This window comes from Mus caroli, unplaced genomic scaffold (genome assembly GCF_978045245.1).
Source record: "Mus caroli unplaced genomic scaffold, Mus_caroli_1 scaffold_17, whole genome shotgun sequence".
NCBI lineage: Eukaryota > Metazoa > Chordata > Mammalia > Rodentia > Muridae > Mus > Mus caroli.
The window spans coordinates 35,577,570-35,595,734 of NW_028227272.1; the positions used below are offsets into that span (position 1 = coordinate 35,577,570).

The 18,165-nt window shown below is 46.2% G+C and overlaps 1 protein-coding gene and 1 pseudogene across 1 annotated transcript in view; both read left to right on the top strand.

Annotated features, from left to right (window-relative positions):
* Cd80 (CD80 molecule) overlaps positions 1-16,430 on the top strand; it is a 39,681-nt gene extending 23,251 nt beyond the window's left edge. The window contains exons 4-6 of the mRNA XM_029470234.2: positions 208-321; positions 4,838-4,934; positions 15,043-16,430. Coding sequence (XP_029326094.1) covers positions 208-321; positions 4,838-4,932 — 209 coding nt within the window. The 3' untranslated portion in view covers positions 4,933-4,934; positions 15,043-16,430. The remainder of the gene's footprint in view (positions 1-207; positions 322-4,837; positions 4,935-15,042) is intronic.
* Positions 829-2,134, top strand: LOC110311579 (creatine kinase B-type pseudogene; annotated as a pseudogene).
* Positions 16,431-18,165: the final 1,735 nt, after the last annotated feature.

Here is an 18,165-nt window from a genome sequence, read left to right on the forward strand (position 1 = left end):
AACCTTAAAGCAGCCACTGTGTGGCTTTTTTTCATGTGCAATATCTATATCATTGGATATAGAACAGTGCAAGGGAATGCTAGCAATTGTGTGTCCATGAGATGATCTGGCAAAGTAAAAGATTCTCCACAGGTACATACTGAAGAGGTGTAGGATGGGAACCCAGCAGGAGGAAGCACATCACAACTGATTCTTGTCTTTCCACAGCCCCAGAAGCCCCTCCTGATGGCAAGAACACACTTGTGCTCTTTGGGGCAGGAGTCGGTGCAGTAATAATAGCAGTCATCGTCGTCGTCGTCCTCAAATGCTTCTGTAAGCACAGTAAGTACTACTTTTATTATCATGATCAGTTCCTAGAAGACCAGACACTGTAAGTAGGGTTCAGCACATCTTCAGTATACAGTCTAATCTCTGCTCATATTTACAGTAAATCTATGGCAACTTCAGATTTAAAAAAAAAATGATCTCGGGCTGGAGAGATGACTCAGTGGTTAAGAGCACTGACTGCTCTTCCGAAGGTCCTGAGTTCAAATTCCAGTAACCACATGGTGACTCACAACCACCTGGTAATGAGATCTGGCGCCATCTTCTGGTGGGTCTGAAGACAGCTACAGGGTACTTAGATAAAATAATTAAATCTTTTTTTTTTTTAATGTTCTCATCATGTTCTGTCCATTCACTGTTAAGATATATATATATATATCCTGGACCCCTACTGTATGCCTAGCATTCTTCTAGACATTCTTCTAGACATTCAAATTAAGATAAGTTCTTGCTCGGTCGTTCTGCGCTGCGCCAGTAGCTGCAAGCACAGGCATCCATCATCCATCGCCCCTGCTCCGTCAGGCATCCCGCCCGCTGCCGCCGCCATGCCCTTCTCCAACAGCCATAATAAGCAGAAGCTGCGCTTCCCGGCCGAGGATGAATTCCCTGATCTGAGCAGCCACAACAACCATATAGCCAAGGTGCTGACCCCCGAGCTGTATGCGGAGCGGCTTTACTTTGGACGACGTCATTCAGACTGGTGTAGACAATCCGGGCCACCGGTACATCATGACAGTGGGTGCAGTGGCGGGCGACGAGGAGAGTTACGACGTATTCAAGGACCTCTTCGACCCCATTATTGAGGAGCGGCACGGCGGCTACCAGCCCAGTGATGAGCACAAGACCGACCTCAACCCAGACAACCTGCAGGGTGGCGATGACCTGGACACCAACTACGTGCTGAGCTCGCGGGTGCGCATAGGCCGCAGCATCCGCGGCTTCTGTCCCCCACCCCCCACCCCCGTACTGCAGCCGCCGGGAGCGCCGCGCCATCGAGAAACTGGCAGTAGAAGCTCTGTCCAGCCTAGATGGCGACCTGTCTGGCAGGTACTATGCGCTCAAGAGCATGACCGAGGCCGGCCGAGCATCAGCAGCTCATTGACGACCACTTCCTCTTCGACAAGCCTGTGTCGCCTCTGCTGCTGGCCTCCCGGCATGGCCCGCGACTGGCCGGTTGCTCGCGGCATATGGCACAATGACAATAAGACTTTCCTGGTGTGGATCAACGAGGAGGACCACCTGCGGGTCATCTCCATGCAGAAGGGGGCAACATGAAGGAAGTGTTCACCCGATTCTGCACCGGCCTCACTCAGATCGAAACTCTCTTTAAGTCCAAGAACTGTGAGTTCATGTGGAACCCTCACCTGGGCTACATCCTCACATGCCCATCCAACTGGGCACGGGACTGCGGGCAGATGTGCACATCAAGCTGCCCCACCTGGGGAAGCACGAGAAGTTCTCGGAGGTGCTCAAGCGACTGCGGCTTCAGAAGCGAGGCACAGGTGGCGTGGACACCGCTGCTGTCGGTGGGGTGTTTGATGTCTCCGACGCTGACCGCCTGGGCTTCTCAGAGGTGGAGCTGGTGCAGATGGTGGTGGACGGAGTGAAACTGCTCATTAAGCGGCTCGAGCAGGGTCAGGCAATTGACGACCTCATGCCGGCCCAGAAGTGAAGCCTGGCCCTCGCCACCATCAGGCTGCCACTTCCTAACTTATTACCCGGACAGTGCCCGCCATGCATCCTTGATGTTTGCCGCCTGGCGGCTGAGCCCTTAGCCTCGCTGTAGAGACTTCTGTTGCCCTGGGTAGAGTTTATTGATTGATTGATTGATTGATTGATGGCTAAGCTGTTGCTGACACTGAAATAAACTAGGGTTTGGCCTGCCCTAAAAAAAAAAAAGAAGAAGAAGGAGGAGGAGGAGGAGGAGGAGGAGGAGGAGGAGGAGGAGGAGGAGGAGGAGAAGGAGAAGGAGAAGGAGAAGGAGAAGGAGAAGGAGAAGGAGAAGGAGAAGGAGAAGGAGAAGGAGAAGGAGAAGGAGAAGAAGAAGAAGAAGAAGAAGAAGAAGAAGAAGAAGAAGAAGAAGAAGAAGAAGAAGAACAAGAACAAGAAGAACAAGAACAAGAAGAACAAGAACAAGAAGAACAAGAACAAGAAGAACAAGAAGAAGAAGAAGAAGTTGTTATTGTTGCTCTTAAGATCCAGTCTGAAAGCTAACTCGAGTAGCACACATCTCCAATCTCTGCACTCATGAGACTGAAACAGGAGAACAGAAAGACTGTGTCACAAAGAAACTTTGAGACTGTGACAAGACCCTGTTTCAAAAAGGAAGGCTGCATCTGAGATTGATCCCTGTTGGTTTTCCATAACGTTCTATTTTCTTGGAGACACCACTGATTGCTGACTGCTTTGAAAGTGTCTCTAGCACTGACTGATTTCTCTAATCTTTGCATTCAGAGGACAGGTGGCATGGCAAGGTCTGAAAGAAGAGTTATTCCTTGGAAGAGGTCATTAAGGCTTGATAAGTTGGGCTGGAGAGATGCCTCAGTAGTTAAGAACACTGACTGCTCCTCCAGAGGTCCTGAGTTCAACTCCAAGCAACCACATGGTGGCTCACAACCATCTGTAATGGGATCTGATGCCCTCTTCTGGTGTGTCTGAAGACAGCTACAGTGTGCTGATACACATCAAATAAATAAATCCTTTAAAGAATTATTTAAAAAAAAAAAGACTTGATAAGTTAGATGCAATAAGTGTTTGTTTTTTTTTTTTTTTTTAACCAATCCTCATTTCCCCAAAAGGCACTTTCGTATCAAAGATGGAGTAGTTGGTTAGAAGAGATTTCTAGGACACTATGGGTTTTAAAATTTGGGGACTTCCATTTAGAGACTGCCGTATCCAGGGATCCATCCCATAATCAGCTTCTAAACGCTGACACCATTGCATACACTAGCAAGATTTTGCTGAAAGGACCCAAATATAGCTGTCTCTTGTGAGACGATGCCGGGGCCTAGCAAACACAGGAGTGGATGTTCACAGTCAGCTATTGGATGTATCACAGGGCTCCCAATGGAGAAGCTAGAGAAAGTACCCAAGGAGCTAAAGGGATCTGCAACCCTATTGTTGGAACAACATGATGAACTAACCAGAATCCCGGAGCTCTTGTCTCTAGCTGCATATGTATCGAAAGATGGCCTAATCGGCCATCAATGGAAAGAGAGGCCCATTGGACTTGCAAACTTTATATGCCCCAATATAGGGGAATGCCAGGGCCAAAAGAATGGGAATGGGTGGGTAGGGAAGTGGGGGGCGCTATGGGGGACTTTGGGGATAGCATTGGAAATGTAATTGAGGAAAATATGTAATAAAAATATTAAAAATCAAAAAAAAGAGAGCAATGGTGTACTCGTATACATAAAAGAAATAAATAAAAGTCTTTAAAAAGAAAAAAAAAAAAAACAAAATTTGGGGACTTAAACACAGCCTCCCCTCAGTCTCTGCAACTGACCAAAACAGAGATTTCTATTTCAGACATCTGACCATAATCACCCTGAAGCTATCAACTAGGCTAGGAGTCACATACACTGAGCAAATGAAAATTAGAAGACCAACATCCGCTTTAACCTTTTTTATAACTTCATAACCTTCAGCATCCAAAAAAAAATAAAATTAAAAAAAAGGTTAAAGTTCAGATAAAAGTCACCAGTTAGTATTGTAAGAAGGAACCAAACCGAAGTCATTTTGAATAAAACTTCCATTTAGAATAGAGAGTCAAACAAAGTTCCCAAGACCTCCCTGGATGAGTGACATCTTGGTTGGCAAGTTAAAAGTGACTGCTGGGCAAGCCACCTTCCCACAGTTGAGCAAACCGACTATTAAGAACAAAATACGTGTACCACAAAGGAATGTTCCCAGGGAGGACCCCTATCCCTGAACCATGGTTGCTGGAAAATGCACTTGGCATGGATGGTGATGGCTTGTGATTTTTATGCTTAAAAGCTCTATAGCATTCTGTCTCGGGGTTGCAGTTCAGCTCCCGAGTCTGTTCTGCATCCCTGATCAATTGGTGGTGACTTGGTTACAATGGGCTTTTCTTTTCTGCGCTGACTTGCTGTTTTGAGTTAAGTTGGATCCAAGAGGACCCCATGACACTATGCTATGAGAAGCTCATCTTAAGGGTGGGATACAAAGCTTAGTGGGCTCATAGTGGTTCTGGTATGAATTACTAGTCTTGCTCTCCAGTTCAGTGTCTGGCATCCTCACCACTACTAGTGTTGACATGGCTGGGCCGAATAACACTCGGTTCCAGTAGTGTTCTAGTATATAAGGGGTGTTCCTCTGCTTCCTCGGCGTCTTTCAACAAACAACAGTAACAACAAAATGTCTTTCAGGAATTACCAAATGTCCCTGGAAAACAGGTGTGTGTGTGTGTGTGTGTGTGTGTGTGTGTGTGTGTGTTGATGGTGATGATTTATGGACTCTTCATTTGTTTTTATAATTTATGTTTATCTTCAAGGAAGCTGTTTCAGAAGAAGAAATGAGGTGAGCAGAGAAACAAACGCCAGCCTTAACTTCGGGCCTGAAGAAGCATTAGCTGAACAGACTGTCTGAAGGTAGCCACCTGCCTTCCTTTAGCTCTTCTCTGTCCATGTGGGAGACCTGGTATTATGTGGTCCATGAGGTACACTCTTTCTTTCAGCACCGTGCTAGCTGATCTTTTGGACAACTTGACACAAGATAGAGTTAACTGGGAAGAGAAAGCCTTGAATGAGGATTTCTTTCCATCAGGTTGCCTACGGGCAAGTTTGCTGGGCCTTTGATTGCTTGATGACTGATGTAGAAAGGCCGAGCCCACTGTGGGTGGTGCTAGCCCTGGGCAGGGGCAGGTGACCCTGGGTGGTATAAGAAAAAGAGCTGTCACTAAGAGGAGAGGTGCCTAGTCTTACTGCAACTTGATATGCCATGTTTGGTTGGTGTCTGTGGGAGACCTGCCCTTTTCTGAAGAGAAGTGGTGGGAAAGTGGATGGGGTGGGGGCAGAGGAAAAGTGGGGGAGAGGGCCTGGGAGGAGAGGAGGGAGGGGAATGGGGTGGGGGTGGGGTGGGGGAAACTATGGTTGGGATGTAAAAACAATAATAATATAAAAATTAAATAAAAAGAGAGTATTGAGCAAATGATGGGGAGCAAGTTAGTGAGTAACATTCTCTGTTCCTGTTTCGTTTCTTACCAGAGCCTCTCCTCTGATTTACCTCAGCAATGGGGACTCTACCCTATAAAGTGAAGGAAACCTTTTCCTCCCCCAAATTGTCTTTATCACAGTAACAGAAACCTAACTAGGACAGGAATTGGTAGTAGGAGTGGGGTGTCATACTGACAAACCTGACCACGTTGTGTGGGGAAAGTCTGTGCCTGTATTTAAAACTCTGGAAAAGCCACTTGAAGCTTAATGTTCACTCCTTAATGGAATGTTCTGTGGAGCTTGGAAAATAAGACCTGTGAGATAAACTCAAATGGCAAAGGCCTGGCTTGTGAAGTTTCAAAGGAAGTGTGTGAGTCTCTCATACATTTTACATGGCTGGCGCGCGCGCGCATGTGTGTGTGTGTGTGTATGTGTGTGTGTGTGTGTGATATTTGTGTTAAGAGTATGTGGTCTCTGGTCTGCTGGGGCTTAAGAGTCAGCTGTGATTAACAAAAGCCCAGCATCACCACTTTGCTATACTGATGCTGGTTAGCTAGAGCTGAAAAATTAGCTGTGATTAAGAGACCAGTATAACTGAGGTGAAATCTACAGAGAAGCATTTCTCTGGGCTCAGCACACAAATGCTGTGGTCCATGGGGTGGTGGGTCATAAAGAGTCTCCCATATGAGGGACTGGTTTTAGAAGCCTGTCACAGAGAGCAGCTGATGCTTGGCCCTGTGAGAGGCCACTTGTGAAGGTGAAGGCTCCGTGGCAGCGATGACCTCAGATAACGGAGATACCATGAGATGACCAAGGACAGTGGCAGGAGTAGAGTGAACTGGCTTAAGCCTGTCCGGTATGCTTCATGTGCTGCCGAGAGCAGAGACAGACAAACAGACGCTTCTTGAGCCCTTTGGAGCTCAGAAGATCATGAGAGAGTCCAGGACATCGAGCGCCGAGTGTTTTAACTGTTGATCTTTGGTTCTGCGTTGATCTGATTGTAATTGTGTTCTGGTTCTCCTCTTTTGGAATAAGAAAAATGTATCTTAGTTTCATTTTTTGTTTTTAGTTAAATTTGATTGGTTTTAGATTATAATAGCAGCATCCTCCCCCCCCCTTCTTATTCTTTCCTAAAAAATCCTCCCATATACCCCGTCTCACTCTTGCAAATAAATCCCAGTGGTGCGTGCACTACCCGCCTCAGTGGTTTAGGTTCCTGAAAGAAAGACACACACACAGTCTTTATATTTTAATCTGCCTTAAGCAGCACAATAGCTGGGCCACTGCCTAACCTCCATGTGGTTAATCCCGAGTTACTACTTACTAAGTTCTATGTTCTATCTTGGCTGCTCTAGACCCGGTTGGGCAGCCCTCTGGGCTGTGTTCTCCCGGCTCCTTCACATGGTGGCCATGCCTCTCTGTCCTGCCCTCTTCTCAGCCATAGCATCTCTCCTCTCCTCCATAGTCTCCCAGGATGGCCGATCTCTTCCTTCTTCCTCTCTTCCCAGTCTCAACCCTGGGAATCCTAAAAATCCCACCTCTGTCTGATCTCCCCAACTGTTGACTGTTGGCATCTTTATTTATCAATCAGAACCAGTTTGGGGGGCAGGTTCACAGAAGCTATGTGCAGATACGCTGTGTAAGCAGGTTTTGGGGGAACATAATTAGCATTCATAATACCAACAGCTACAGTCCTTGCCTAGACTGCCAGTGAGGGCCACGTCTGGCTCTATGGCTATGCTGCAGCAGAGGTCATTGTTGACGTCCGTGTCCATGGTTCATATTGCCACTAGAGAACATGGGGACATAGAGTCCCTGTCCTGTTATTGACTGTAGGGTCAGTGTATCTCTGTCTGGTTGTTGCCTTCTATATTGAATACCATCTGTAGTGTGTGAATAGCTATCCAGGGATAGCTATTACTTCGTAGTTGGGGGGAGAAGGGGTGCTGAGCGTTTAAGCATAACCAACAGTCCTGTGTTAAGTCCAGGCAGGAGGTGTTAAGAGCCTAGAAAGAGGCTTCTAATAATTGCAGGGGTCCTGACACAGGTGATGAAGTGGGTAATTCAGGATGTGGAAGTGTTTTAGGAAGTGGTTGGTTAGATGAAGTGAGACCTCACTGGAGTGAAAGGGTGGTGGGTCCTGATGAGGGAGTGATGGTGGGCAGAGGCAGAGGTCAGGGGTGTGCCTGGTTCATCCTCACTAATTGGGGCCTTGTTGGGGCCTAAGAGGACCATGGGTCTCACAAGGCTATGTTGGAGCAGTTGGACAGTAAATAGGAGTCCTGGATCATAGCCAGAGATGTAAAGTCCCCGTGTTGTCACAGACCACCCCAGTTGGGTATGGGCGTCCCTGGAATGAGGGTCCTAGAGGATAGGCGGGTAAGGATTCAGCGATGACAAACAGAAACAAACACAGAGGCAGTTTCAATCTAAATGTATTTTGCAGCTCTCAAGCAGGGGATTTTATACATTAAAAAAACAAACATTACATTTCTTGGAAGCTATATCTAATAGTGAAACAATCACAAATACCAACAAAAATCATTTGGCACAGTAAAGCACAAAAATATCTCTTAGAAACTGTATCCAGTGAGACAAGCACAAACAAAACAGGTAGCATCATTGTTAATGTAAATCATCAAAATATAACAATTCTAAAAGAATATATTCAGTGGGGGCAATCATCCAAGGCTAGTAGCATACTTCCAAGATCAGGTTAATAAATCTTTATGGTCTTAACCTCTAGGCGAGCTTTCCAGCCCCATATGGTCAATTATTATCCAACATCTAATGGCTGATTTTTTTTTTTATAAATCTCCAATGCATAAATTTAAACTATTTTAATTCTTTCTAATTAAGGCTTTCTTTACCATATACCAAAACCCACCTCTGATGACACATGTGTAGTCATATGAAATTTTATTGTTGGGAAAGTTATCTATCATCATAGTTTTGTAAATGATTTAAAAAGTAAAGCGTTGGTTTCCCTGGGGATAAGGTCATGTTAGTGACCCCATCTCTAGGGATGGTTTCTTATCCATTATTCTCACTTAAGATCTTGGCCTAGGCTACCAGGAACATGTGAAATAAGAAAAAGAATAAGCAAAAACAAAATAGATAGATTGCCATGAGAACTATGGCTTTCTACCAAGTGCCATGCCAGCTTTCGGTACATATGTACAATGCCATTACCTTATAATGAAAGTCATAATTGCAATTTTACTAAAAATCATTTGTTTGAAATTTGAAAGACTGAAGAAGGCATCCTTCAGGTCAAGAATAGAGTATGTTGTGTGCTGGCGGGGGCGGGGGGGGGGGCGGGGAGCAGGGGAGCTGCTAGTAGGGTGTCTGGGTTTGGAACTGTGGGATGGATGTCTTCCATCCTCCTATTTATCTCCCTTAAATCCTGCACAGGCCAGTAGTCATGGAATGGGGATTCTTGATGGGAAGGAGGGGAGTGTTCCATGGTGATTGGCAAGGAAGCAGAATCCCTGCTTCCCAGAGCCGGTTAATGTGAAGGGTGATCTCTGTTCTGGCTTCTCTGGGCATTGGAGATTGCCTGATTTGGGCAGGGGTAGCCCCAGCCTTTAATTTTACTAGAACCGGGGACCAATGACAGGTGAGTCCTATTGGATTTTTTTCTGCCCAGACCTTGGAGACTTCTTCCAGAAACCTTTGGAGTAGCAGGCTTGGCAATGGGGCTGGTTGAGGGAACAGTTTGTCTTCCTCTTCTGGGGCCAAGGTCAGAGCATGGATGGGGACACTCTTATCCAGAACTTCCATCCCTCAGGCCAAAATGGATTTGGGCTCCCATTTTGGTGAGGTCTCTTCCTAGCAGAGGGCTGATCATAAATGAGTGGGTTACCTGTCCCAATCCCAAGTCCACCTTTCTTCTGTAGGCTATGGGTAGGCTTTAGTGCTGGTTGTCCCTTGCATTCATGTTTTTCTATTTGACAATGGCCCCAGCAGTTGTTTCAAAACAGAATGTGTGCCCCTGTGTCTACCAGGAAGTCTATGGGCTTCCCCTCCACCTCTAGAGTTATCCAGGAAGTCTATGGGCTTCCCCTCCACCTTTAGGGTCACCCAGGGCTCATGGAGGCGGGTTAAGCCCCAACACCCTCAGCCATCTAGTTCTTTTAACTCCTTTGGGCCCTCTCTTTATTTTTCTTAGGGCATTCTTTCAATGGAATTTTTCCTCTCTAATGAAGGATGGGTTTTTTCTTCAATGGGGGCTCCCTTACCTTTCCCCCTTTTGTAAGCTAGGTCTTTCAGGTCTCTCTCTCTCTCTCTCACCCCCCCCCCACACACACTAGGGCAACTGTGGGTCATAGCAGGGAGTAGCACTTTTGCCAACTGTCCGGTCTGTAGACCCTCAGGGGTCTCCTGGTTTTTCAAAACCTTCTCAGCTATGGCTACTAACACAGTCAGTTGCTTACCTGCAAAATTGTCCAGGCACTGAAGCTTCTGACGGGATGTCAGGGGCAGCTTGGTTAACAAAAGCCATGTTTACAGCTGACTGGTGCTCTCTGGCTTCTGGGTCAAAAGGCATGTAGGCTCTGTAGGCTTCAAATGGTCTTTCTAGATATTCCCTGGGGCTCTCATTCTTTCCCTGCACCATCTCGCTTACCTTAGATAAACTTGTGGGCCGCCTGGAAACCACCATCAGAATCTAGCAGTAGACCCAGAGCTCTCCCTACCTTTAGCAGTGTTAAAATTCCAGTTGGGCCAAATCAAAGGAAAGGCTGCATCCATATCAGCCTGGGCTTGCGTGGGCAGTAGCCCATTTGCCCTCGGAACCAGTTTCCGGGCGACTCTCCCGATCCTCTCTCTCCTCTGTCATGAAGAGGAACTGGAGCCGTTGCTGACAGTCATCCCAGGTGGGGAGGTGAGTCGGCATGATTGAATCTAGAAGACCTGTGAGAGCTGATGGTCTTTCTGAAAATGGGGGGTCTCTATAATTTCCAACTGTAAAGATCATTACTGGTAAATGGCACATATGTCATGAATGGTCTTTCCTGAGCCTCTGGGGATCCCATAGCCTGGAGGGGTAAGGCTGTAGTAGAGTTGACCCTCTGGACCGTACAGGCCTGAGTATGAGGTAGACTCCGAGTGGAGTCAGAAGAGTCATGGGCTGCTCCTCCCTCTGCCTGTGCTGGCTGGGCAGGGGCAGTGACAGCAGGAGCAGGAACATAAGGAGTAGAACAGAGAGACAGAGCGCCAAGGCTGATCCTCCCTTAGAGAAAGAAGGGCAATGGAGTGACGAGGCTGGTGACAAAACAGGTCTCATCCAAACATGGGGCTTCTCGACCAGGTATTGTCATGTGGCCCCTGGCCTCATAAGCTACAGCCTTGAACCCTGTAAATGATGGAAGATAAGCACCTCCTCCTCAGGCCATCGGACTTTACAGGCAGGCCATTCATTCCTGCAAAAGTGGTGCGTTTGCAGAGATGAACAACCAGACCTGAGTCTTCTGCAACAAGGAGAAAGTCCTTCAAATAGCTCAGGACCAAGCCCAGTGGGGTGCTTTCCGCCTGTCTCATCCTAGGAATCAAGGGAAAATGTGTACGAGAGGACAAAAGGCACAAACAGAATACACACAGACAGACACAGAAGGACATTCCACGGGGAAAACAAAAAACAAACCGAAAGGCTGTCTCAGACAGTCCCCCCCCTCTCCCCCCTGTGCAAGGGAGGCTCACAGACCCACAGCTGGTTCAGACATCAGATAAAAACCAGCAAGTTCTCCTGATCCTGGTAGGGGGTTAGGAGCATCGTCAGTTGCCCCTCGCCGGGCGACAAAATGTGAATCTGCTTTGTCCCACTCAGCCTCCAGATTAAACCCAAAACACAAACGCAGGGATGGACAAGACGAAAGACAACTGGGTGCCTGGACAGCTGGGTCGACTGGAAAGACACTCCACTATTTGAGTTGGGGGTCTCTAGCGAATCCTGGTTGAGAGCCCAAATGTAAGGGTCTATGATTCGCTGAAGAATGATACCCCAGACTCAAATAGTATGCAAAAGTAACGAGTGGGTTTTTTCCTGTAGTTCACCATGTCTACCACTTGTCAAGATGGAGACGCTCAGCTGGGCTCGCAGGCCCAATTTAAAGCATATTAGGGAGAGATAAGTGACCTTTATTTTAATTAGTTGACTCAATCTCTAACAGTGTGGGGTTTTTTGGGATTGGGTAGGGTTCTAGGGACATTCCAGAACTGGGGTGCAGGGGTGGGAGCTAGAAACTGTTGCTGGGAAAGCCTGGAAACTGTTACTGACACATTGCCTTTGCCTCAGGCCAGGTGGCAGGGAAGCTTCTGATAGAGGGGCAGTTTCTGATTGGCTGCCCATGGCCTGGGGTTCCCCACCTCCACCCCCGTAACTGACTTGCCTGGATTTTCACAGTTCCAGAAAATAGATCTAGGCTTAGTCTTCTGGCCTGCCAGTTTGAAGCCTGTCATGGAGTCAGTCTGTCTCAGTCCTCTCACCTGGTGGTGGGGGCACAAGGGAGCCAGGCCCGAGGGTGTGAGCTCCAGAGAGCTGGCCTTACCATTTGTGTGCCCTTACAGAGAGGTGGCCTAGGCCCAGGGGTGATGGATGCCCTCTGCCCCCTTGCCCCTCTCCACCTTCAGTAGTTGAAATGTCACGAGAGAAGGAAAGTTAACCCTGTTCCTAATTTGGGAGAGCAGGCCCTACACTTTGCCTGGGCAACACAGTGAAGCTGGCTCTGATGGTAAAGGCACAGGTGAGCCAGCCCTGAGTGTGGGAGAGACGAGCTAGTTCAGCCCCTTGCCAGCTTGGTCACTTGGGAGAGTGGACCCTGCACAGTAGGTGTGGGTGCAAGTGAGCTGGCACTCAGGCCATGAGAGTGGGAGAGCTGACCCTGCCTCCTGCCAATGGTAGCACTGGGTGGCTTAGCTGGAGCTGGTGGTGCAGATAAGTGAGTCAATGGGCTGACCAGGTCAGCTCCCACCCTGGCCCAGACCAGGACCTTGAGTTGGCCCACTCGTAAATCTACATCATCTGTGATGTGAAAGAGGCAGTCCTGCTGATCCAAAGCTGCAGGACCTCCATGTCATAGGCCGACAACAGGGGAACTGGGAGGAGTCCTGCTGAGGATCCAATATTGATGGAGTCACAGAAGTCAGAGGCCTTGAACCAGACCACTCATCGCAGTGAACATTCACAAGTGAAGATGTATGGACTGAAGGGTATGCTGTGAGACACACAGCGACTGGCACACTACAGCTACCATGACAAGATGTTTTCTATGCTTTTAATGTGTGTGTGTTCGTGTGTGTGTGTGTGTGTGTGTGTGTATGTGTGTGTGTGTGTGTGTATGTGTATTATTCTGAGGGTGAGATTGCAAGGACAGAGGGCAGATACGAGGAGATAGAGAGATGAGTGGGACTGGGGTACATGATGTGAAACTCACAAAGAATCAATAAAGTTATTTTGTTTTTGTTTTAAAAAGTTGCTTTGTGTTATGGTGTCTCTTCTCAGCAATAAAACCCAAAACTGAGACACCCTCTTTGTCTGCTAGTTCAGTATCTTCTGCTGTAAGACACTCATCTGAGTTCCTGAAGCGGCTGACATTTGGCCAAGGTCCTCTCCTGAACGCCCACTTTTCCTGCATCTCTCACTACTGAAGAACACAGCCTCGGGTCACCTGCATAAACACATTCTCTGTGGGTTCTCTCTTAAAGACTCAGGCTACTGATAAATCACTGGGCCAAGTTTCATTTAAAACTATCCTGTCATGTTTGTTTCCCATTCAAAACCTCAGAAGAGAACCCAGGGCCTGCAGGAGAAGCTTCAAAGCTTTTGACTCTCTGGAGTTAAAGTATCCATTGCTCTCCATCATTCCTCAGGACATGGCTTCCAGGCACTTCATATGGAATAACTAGATGCCAAAGAATGAAAAACATTAAGATTTGGCTTTAGTCCTATGACGACACATAAAGTAGATCAGTTACTGCTGCAGTCCTAAATGCTGTCCGTTAATGGGGTGAATGCTGTATTAACTTCTGTGACAACTGTGGTTAGTGTATGTCAGCTTTGACTTCCCTAAGACTCCACCGTCTTCTACGAAAGAGAACAATGGAACTTTGAAATCTGAGGCTGAACTGAATATGGTGGTCAACAGCTCGAGACCTGTGATGCCAGCACTCAGGAGGCAGAGGCAGGAGGATCTCTGGAAGTTCAAGGCTAGCCTGATCTACATAGTGAATTCCAGGGCAGGCAGGGTTATAATAGTGAGACCTTGTGCTAAAAACAAAACAAAAATTATAGAAATTGATAAACAATGTTCTATTGTTTTTGCAGGATCACTATTTCATCTTATAAAAAAAAATCTGTGTGTAAGCTCTTTCCATCTCCTTTTATGCTTCTCAGAGGTTGAAAGGTGTGACTGAGCTCTTTGTACTAGTGAGTTCTTTGTTTCCACTGTTGTGGGTCTGTAGTGAGGCAGAACACCATGGTGAGAGTGCAGTGAGACAGAGCAGCTCTCTTCAGGGAGCAGGAGACATCTCTCCAGGCAAGGTCCCCAGTGACCTGCTCCCTCTAATCTGACCCATTTCCTACTTGTCACCATCTCCAGCAATGCCACCACAGTAGGACTATGACAAACTCCTCAGACTCCTGTGGCTTCTCACAAGCCTGACCGTCCACTGGTAACCAAGCCTTTAACATAAGAGCCTTTGGGAGACCGTTACATCTAGACTATAGTCATCATACAGGCGAAAAACGAACCAATAATCAAATTAGATGGCCACCATTGCTCTGCCTATCGGTATATTTGCCGGAGCCACATCCCTTTCCTATTGCCATTTAAACATATTACTCCTCGGAATGCCTTCCCACAATGTTCCTCCCTTTCAGTGCTGTGATGAAGTTTCCCCAACTTACACCCAGCTGTATTCTGGCCAATCTGCTGTACTTGAGAACCAAGTCACAAGTCCAACTTTCTCCGCATGCCTTTTGTGCCATCTTGCTGAGATCATGTAACTCCATCTACCGACTTTAGTACGTTACATACTACTTGGGTTTATTTTCCTGTAGCCTTTTCCAGACTACAAGCTTGTAGAGAAAAGCAACTATGTCGGAGATCTTTACCACACACAGTAGACAATAATCTTCTAGACTAAATGACATGTGGTTGCTTGGTGTACCTAGTACTTAATAAACATTTGCTTGGTGAATAGCTACTGCATTTCATATTATAAAAATTGCCCATTTTAATATTCTTTAGAGCCGGGCGTGGTGGCGCACGCCTTTAATCCCAGCACTCGGGAGGCAGAGGCAGGCGGATTTCTGAGTTCGAGGCCAGCCTGGTCTACAAAGTGAGTTCCAGGACAGCCAAGGCTACACAGAGAAACCCTGCCTCGAAAAACCAAAAAAAAAAAAAAAATATTCTTTAGTTATCAAGATTAATATCTATTGTTACCTCAAGTTAAATATAATTGGCCTCGAAATTTTAAGCACAGTATTTTTCTCTCTTGCAAAAATTAGAGTTGCAACATTCACTTCTTCCATTTGTTTCCTCAGGTCTCATCTACATTTGCAACTGACCTCTTCTGTAAAGGACTTCAGAAACCTAGTACTGCCCTGCTCTGCAGACACGTGTTCTCTAGGTGAAGCCTCTCCAGTGGTTTGCAGAAGGAAACTCAGAGGAATGAACTGCCTACCACAGAAGTTCTGCTGATTCTGAGGACATAGTTTAGAGACTCAATTCTTTGGAAAGGACATTAGGGACCACACACACACACACTCGATACCTTAGGATAGGGTTCTACCCTATCCTCACAGTGACAAAGAATCACTCTGTGGCGGAGGCAGGCTTCAAGCTTGCAGCAATCCTCCTGCACCAGTTTCCTGAGTGCCAGACTTCCAGGTGTGAGCTATGGCACTTAGCAGAACACTAGCTGAATTAATGAAGACACTGAGGTTCCAGGAGGGAACCTGAATTATGAAGGGGAGTCAGAATCCAGATTTCCTGGCTCTACCACTCTTAACCTGTATCTGTTAGACCCCAAGCTCTGAGCTCATAGACAAGCTAATTTAAAATGCTTTTAATAAGCACAAGGTTCAGTTAGTATGGGGTTCAGGATACTGCTTACTGGCAATATTTGACTAGCCTCTATTTTGTTTGTTTTTTTAAGGGACAATGACTGTAGTGTAATTTGTAGGAAACATGTTGCTATGTATACCCATTTGAGGGTAATAAAATGTTGGTAATTTTCAGCCAGCATTTTCCAGGTATTTTCCTTTTTATCCTTCATGTCCTTAAAAGAAACTGGAGTCAACCAGAATTAACTGCGTTTGTTGTCTAAGATGAATGCATGCCTTTCATACTTCAAAGCGAAAGTCAAGTTGGAGGCACAGTTCGTACTTACTAGTTCATATTGGACTTGCAATGAATGTCTTTAGGCAACTTTGCCCTTTTACACCGTACTTGATATAGTTCTCATTTCAAATGAGATTGTTTACTGAGTAATCATCTGTCCTCACATACACAACCTAAGTGATACTAGCCCTACACAGAACTTCCTCAGATTCCTGGAAGTGGCTTTTGCTCTTTGGTATAGATCTGCTACAATGGAATTGAAAAATAAAATGTATGTTAGACACATTTGCCTGTAATCCCTTCACTCAGTATGCTGAGGCAGAAGAACTGAATTCCAGATAGCATGGCCTGGATAGTAAAACCCTGTCTGAAACCCACTCCTCCACTCAATGTGTCCCAAAGAAATGGAAAACAAGAAGCAGCCAACTGCTGCTCCTATACTGACGGTTCCCTTTTCTCTGAGATGGTACTCCACAACCTACAAGGCCAGCAGTGAGCTTAAGTCAAGACAATCAGATATTCTAGTCTGAATTTACAGGAGGAAATCGAATGGCAGCCAAACTTCTCAACGGGGCCAGAGTCTGTTGTACTGCCCAGGAAACAGGTCCATTTTTATGTGGGTGCTCTCAGAACCAAGTCACTAAAGAAAACAAAGTGGTGGACTGACAAAAAGCTAACAAGACATTGAAAGCCACACTAAAGAAAAACCAGGAGGGCGGGGGAAGAAGCTGCAGCATTTAATCAGTGATGATCGGGCTCACCAAGAGACTTCAAAAACAGCGACAAAAAGGACCAATCATAGGGAAACTTAGAAAAGTAAGTTATGTTAAATTATTGATTACATTTGATAAGCGTTAGTTGTTTTTTAAGATTTATACTTTTTTCAGGTGTTTTCTTATGCTAAAATAATTTTTAAAATCAACTGTTAGTTTTATAATTTTTAAAGATTTTTGCCTATGTTATTATAAATAAAACAATTAACAGAATGAATATTTGCTAATTTGTCAATTTATAAGTAGGGTAATTATGAAAGATATTAATTTATGAGTATGGTTCTAACACATAATTCACTGTGCCAATATACCAGTGCAGAGGCCTTTCCTTACAGCTATATTTATTATGACATAGGCACTGTGTTAAAACTTTGGTTGGGAAAAAAAAAAATCACACACACACACACCTTCTCCCTTACCACACTTACCAACACAAGACTTTCGTAGCCACCCAAACTGTGGGAACTTCCCCAGCCAGCCAGGAGGCAGTTCCTCCTGAGTGGACAGTGTCACTAGTTCTGCTCATCGTCGCCCCCGGGGAAAGGCTCATTCCCATAACTGACCACCTAGCTGCAAACTGAGCTCGAGTGACTCCTTGGGTAAGGAATCTGTTTGATGAGCACATCACAGGGTGCAGGGAAGCCTACTTACTGGTTTGCTGTAAAAGGCATTCCCGTGAAAACATGAAGCGGGGGAAGCACAGGCAAAGTGCAGAGATTCCGCCCTCCCTAGTGCTTGCCTCTGGGAACCAGCAGCGTCCAGCGCTAGCCCTTGGTTTGTCATGGAAACTTCACATGAAAGGTGATTCAATCTCTGGCACTGGGTGAGCAGCTCACTTCAAAGCTCACCTCCCTGCCTAGAGGCTGTGAGTTGGGACTGACAGTGCCTGATCTGTGCTCTAAGAACTTCTGGGTGACCAGGCCTCATCCCTAAGAGGCCGCCAGCCGTCATACACGTACATAGATAATATCACTTGTGGGTTTCCAGGATTTGGGAAGTTGTATGTCAAAGACTGCAAATATATACTTAATAATATCACACTTAAATAACTCCACTAAAAACTGCTCTCAAGAATACACTACTCTGCTTAGTGAGAACTCTTGAGACTTAAAAGTACAACGGGGCTGAGGCTGGAACTCACTGGCTGAGTGAATGCCTAGCTTGTACTAGACTCTAGGCTCAGCAGATGGCTGTTGTTAAGTCACACAGCTGCTATGCTTCAGGCTAAAATGGAAAGCGAGAGGTTTACTCCTGGAGTCCTTAGCTTTCGAGACTGCACTATACTGTTCTTTAGACCTTGTTTAAGAGTAGAACCAACTTACCAAGAGTAAGTCCTCTGGTAGTACTATGTCCAATTTTCTGAGGAACCGCCAGACTGATTTCCAGAGTGGTTTGTAGCAGCTTGCAATCCCACCAACAATGGAGGAGTGTTCCTCTTTCTCCACATCCTCGCCAGCATCTGCTGTCACCTGAATTTTTGATCTTAGCCATTCTGACTGGTGTGAGGTAGAATCTCAGGGCTGTTTTGATTTGCATTTCCCTGATGATTAA